Genomic DNA, 5259 nt, shown 5'->3' with positions numbered 1-5259 from the left:
ACCTGCAGTTCAAATTTAACCCGCTTCGAGCTAATTCGACGAACATTTGTCTTTTTCATGAGAGGTGGATAAAAGCTTTTGACACCCAACCCATTTGGTCAATTATATATTAAATATGGCCTAGTATTTTAGAAAAAGTATTTGGTCCAATTTTGCAACAAATATATGGTAGGTCCTTCACAAAAAAACTCATTTTGGGTACTTGAAAAATGAAAAATGAATTTTCCGTCCGAAGTAAATGAAAACTTCCTTAGGAAACATTGTTTTCCATTCCAATATGCACCCTTGTACCCAATATGAGATCATTTGAACAAACTATGCCATGAATGTGGCCATGAGATTGATCATTTGGCTTGAAATCCATGAACCTTCAGAGATGATAGCTCATTAGTGAGAAGAGTTTTTAAAATAAATTGTCGTATTACAAGTTTGTTATTTTTCCTCGTACCTTGGTCATATATAATGACACAATGTGAAGGTTTACCAATTTTTTTTTTGAATTTTTCATGCATGTTTCAAAACACGGTCAAAATAGTGGTCATGACCGCTCGTAGCTAGGGGTGGAATTTTGCAAAGTTTTTTATGTTTCTCTGATTAAGTAGATACTTATGTTACCTAGAAAATATTTTTGGAAAAAATAAAGAGCAAATATGATGTAGGTGTTGTTCAAATTTGACCCACTTCCAACTGAATTGGCGAAAATTAGTCTAAATGACAAAAAATAGATAGAAAGATCGGAATTGCATACAACTCGGTGATCATCCATAAAATGTGGTCTAAGTTGAGTGAAAATTTTATTGATGCACTCTTGCATAATATTTTTATAGCTGTTAACAAAATCTCCTTATTTTTAACACATGGAAACTAGTATTTTAAATTGAAGATGTTCCCAACCAATGAGAACTCTTCCCACGGATCATCACACTATATCCAATCTGAGCCGTCCATACTTGATGGATCCAACGCTTCTCACTCCACTCTCAGGAATCCACTCTCACTCTACGCGATTCTCCTACTGGATTGATACCTGTGGCTCACTCTCCTCGCCCGACCCTCTTCCTACAGAGAACACGCGTCGTCGCCTCTCTCTCTCCCTCTCCCATCTCGTCGCCAGATCCAACCCAGCAGTAGCCGACCATCTCCGGCCATGCGCGGTAGCCTACCATCTTCGGCGAGCCCACGTGATCCCCTCGCTTCTCAACTCCATCTTCTCCTACTAGATCCGACGGACGCGACCTCCTTCGGCTACGCACCCAATCGAAGCAGAGGGCCGTTCCCGTGCCCCTCCTGCTGCTCGCGCTCGCTCTGCTCGTCGGAGGCGCCAGCGGGTAGCCGCAGCAGCAGGCCCCGCCGGTGCCGCCGAAGCTGAGGCCCGTCGAGGTGCAGCTCACGGCGCTCACCAACGACGTCGCGCAAACCATCTATGACCGCTTCAGCTTCAGCGTCACCGCCCTCCTCATCCATTTCTGCCTCCGTCGGTGCCGCATGCCGGCCTTGCTCTGTTTTCCTGTCGGGTTCCGTCGGTGGTCGATGGGGACTGACCTTGGTTGCGTTTTGGCCGGCCGATGGTTTGTGCAGGCAGGAGGACTGGAACGGTGCCTTCAACTACACCTCCGACCTCGGCTTCATGCAGCGCTGCCAAGCCCAAACCAGAGGTGATCCATCCACGTCCTGGCATGACGAATCTTGATCCATTCTTGGGTGCAACTCACGTGTTTGCCGAATCTCTTCCTCACCGATTGGTTATTTGTGGATATCTGAATCTTGGTTTGGGTTTCAGAGTGGAAGGGGAGGCCGTTCCCGTTCTGCAGGGGCTGCAGCTTCTACTGCTACTAGCCTGACACGCAGGGGCCGGACCAGATCCATATCGTGTGAGCCAGCACCTTCATTCATGGCCAAACGTCCAAATCGATTTGCGGGGCCATGCCTGCCGACCCGCTCTGCTGCGTCAAGACATCCAGAGGTTTGTCCGTTCCATCTTTTTTGAGGTCAGTTTAATCGGCGAGGCTTTGGTTTGTTTATTGAGGCTCTGGGTATCGGGGAAATATCTGTGATCTTGCATGAGGAGGTATATTTGGTGCTTGGTGTCGGTTGGTGGAAAAATTTGCAGGGGTGGGGGATGGTTGCTCCGATGTTCATTTGGGGTAAACGTGGTTACCCGTGGGCTAAGCGGAGCAATGTAGTTCAGGGTAGGTAGCTAATGGTTTTGCTTAGTTAAATAGGCATTACTGATGGCGATGTCCTGATAGGGGAGGGACAGAAAGCAACTCCTTCGATGCTATATGGGAATATTCTTTCATCTTAACTGATGGAATTTATACCACCAACACACACCCAAACAGATTGAATTTAAATATGTTTGTGTAGCTCTTATTGTAGTAGCTCATATGCTTGATCCAGTTCGAACCTTCGCTTAGTAGGATCTTTAGGTTATCGCGGCACACACACACTGATGCTGTGTTGCTGTTGCATAATGTGCTTTTGCAACTGCGCACAATGAGTTTACTGGTCTCCTTGGGATCGGAGAAGCAGAATGTTACTTTGTAGAATCATTGTTCAGCCTCTTTGTTTATATATGCGGAGTACTTATTCATTTGATTTTATCCTCCTGGCAGGCTCTTCTAGCTTAAACTATGAACATTTCCGTCACATACCGTCTCTTTAAATCTGAATCTTGATTGCTTCTGTTTCACATGTCAGTATACTCTACATAAAAAAATCCTAGCTAGTTTGAGAACATTTTAGTCGCTCCATAAACACATACTAATTAATGTTAGTCATACTATTTATGTACATTTCATTTGCTGTCAATTCTTGCTTCTAAGTTATTGGATCCCTCATTGACCATTGTTTGATGTTCTCAAACAGGGGAATATGTCGATTTGCCATTGTCTTGTCGTTAGAAATCCTGAATTTGGGTCTTTCTTTTACCTAAAGTCCTTGCTGCAGAGGTTGCTGTTCGACAAACCTACTTCCTCTAGCTAATTGTAACTGTTAACGAAAGATACTTACTGTTCTTCTGCAGGAGAATGGTCAGGAGTCTGAACCAATGAATGACCATGAGGGGAGACATTACACATGCTACCTACCAGTCAAAGAAACCAAGACCATGAAGTCGATTGTCCCACAGAATGCAACCAATGTTATCATAGAAAGCGAACGGAAAGTTTACAGCCTTCTATGCTTGACTACAGACATACATTTGAGTTCACCATACTGAATTTCATATGGCTTAGGTGTAGTAGTGCAGTAAATCCTTAATTCAGCATTACACGTGTTCTAGGAAAAATTATAAAACCAACACATAACTCTTGAAACAAAAACGATGGACCAGATCTGATTTATCTTTTCTGATTTGTTTGTGAAACTGTAGACAAGAGTTGGTGTCTGTTTTCGTGTGCTTTCTTGTGCATATGAGCATATGTTTTCTGGCCCTGGAACAAACAAACATATGATGATTTAATTATTTGACTGAATCTGGACCGTATAATAAGGTCCAAGTAGTGTATGCTTAGAGAAATTTTGGAGTGCTTACTGCCAAGTATTTGTTTCAAAAATCACCCGTCAACATCTAAACTCAACAGACTTAGTTTTGCATTTTACAAAATGTCAAAAATATAGAAACCAGTTGATGATTTTGCAGACCTGATGAGGTGGAGAAGAAGGACCACCGGCTGTCCGGCTCCATGGTCCAATACACCATGGACCTCCAGCCCCACATTAGCTGCACCCCCCTCTCACCTCGAGAGCGACAAGGTCTTTCTTCTCCTCCCCGGAACATGCATCTCTCTCTTTTGCTGATGACAGATCCCATATTCTAGTAAGTGTTGTACGAATTCATGATTTTTTCAGTGATTAGAATGAGTAGAATAATTGAGGAAACCTCATGGTGTTGGTGTATACGAATCCATCCATTAGATGAGAGTAAAGCCAATCTGAAGAGCTTGATTCAGTTTGTTATGGGATGAGCTTCTTATCTGATTACGAGCATCCTTTTTGTTCTATTGTACAGTAGTATGTTTTTCTATACTACTATATAGCGTATCATTATATAGTGTATCAGTTTGAATCAAACATTGAAATACTATCCGGCCATTCACTGGCTTCCATCCAGCGGCCTACAGTGCTTGGATTCACAGCTACAGTGGCTCTGGGTGCCATCTGGGTCATTCCAAAGGCAGCCATGAATTGTCATAGAGTCAAAATTATTTGGTTCATTCTACATGTAGTAGATACTATGTTATTCTCATTTTTAGGAACTATAATTTAAGAATTTTGGGTGTGGGTTCCTCTTGTCCCGTGTGACAGTCACATAACTAACTGAACGCATTAGCAAAACTGCAGAAGAACAACGACCCTTCTACTTGGAAAACATATAAGCTTTAGTAAACCAACAACTGAATTACCACCAGGTTCCTGAACCTGGCAGCTCATCTACTGACCTTTCATGCTTTTCCGAGAAATGCAATCCATAACCTGCTACTTGAAAAAAGAACTAGTATATTATGCACTCATCATTCTTAATGTTTTGCTCCTCATGGCATTGTAACACATTGATCATGTTTACTGCTACTGTATTTTATTGCATTTTCAATTAACTGTTTATTTTCATAAAAGTTCCTAAGAGTGTGCTTCTGAATTGCATTTGTAGAAGAAGGGCCATGCCTATGCGACTGCCTCGGGCTGGGGCTGGTGCACCTTGGGCTGGGGCTAGGTTGGATCAGCTCCGCCTGGGAGAAGTTGCAGCAGTGCCTGAGTGGCAAGGAGAAGGCCTGGGTGCTGATGTGCCATTCTATTGTGCAGATGTGTTATTGTTCTATTATGCAATTCTATTTGTTCTTGCTATATTCCTGTGTAAGGAAATGTATTCAAGAGATGACTTATTGTGTTATGTAAACCTGGGAGATGTATTATGCGATGTTATATGATGGATGATTTTAATTTGACTTGGATTTTCTTGATTTGAATATGAAATATTGTTGGATTTAATATTGGACAAATAATTGGGCTGAAAAGGCCCAACAAATAAAATGAAACCAAAAATGAAAAAGGCCAAAACTGAAACTGGACCAAATGTATTTGCGCACTAAAAGGCTAGGGCCCAAATTATAATGATAAAAAAAATTCAAAAAAAACATACTAAAGTGGCTGTAAATAGGCTAAGGCCCAAAAGAAGTCCAATAAGAAAAAGCCAAAAAAAAATAAAACCAGCCCATGTGATCAATTGAAATGGGTTGGGCTGATTTCAACTATGATGTT

The 5259-nt window shown here is 42.2% G+C and overlaps 1 protein-coding gene across 1 annotated transcript; it reads left to right on the top strand.

Moving 5' to 3' along the window:
• The first annotated feature begins 2874 nt into the window (after positions 1–2874).
• LOC123396466 lies at positions 2875–4911 on the top strand. The gene is made up of 3 exons (XM_045091396.1): positions 2875–3162; positions 3644–3756; positions 4652–4911. Exons 1-3 carry the CDS (start codon positions 3050–3052, stop codon positions 4894–4896), a joined length of 471 nt encoding a protein of 156 aa, XP_044947331.1. The 5' UTR covers positions 2875–3049; the 3' UTR covers positions 4897–4911.
• Positions 4912–5259: the final 348 nt, after the last annotated feature.

Source organism: Hordeum vulgare, chromosome 5H, assembly GCF_904849725.1.
Source record: "Hordeum vulgare subsp. vulgare chromosome 5H, MorexV3_pseudomolecules_assembly, whole genome shotgun sequence".
Classification (NCBI taxonomy): domain Eukaryota; kingdom Viridiplantae; phylum Streptophyta; class Magnoliopsida; order Poales; family Poaceae; genus Hordeum; species Hordeum vulgare.
Note: the sequence above shows the minus strand (reverse complement) of the source record. Positions and strands in the feature narration are given on the sequence as shown.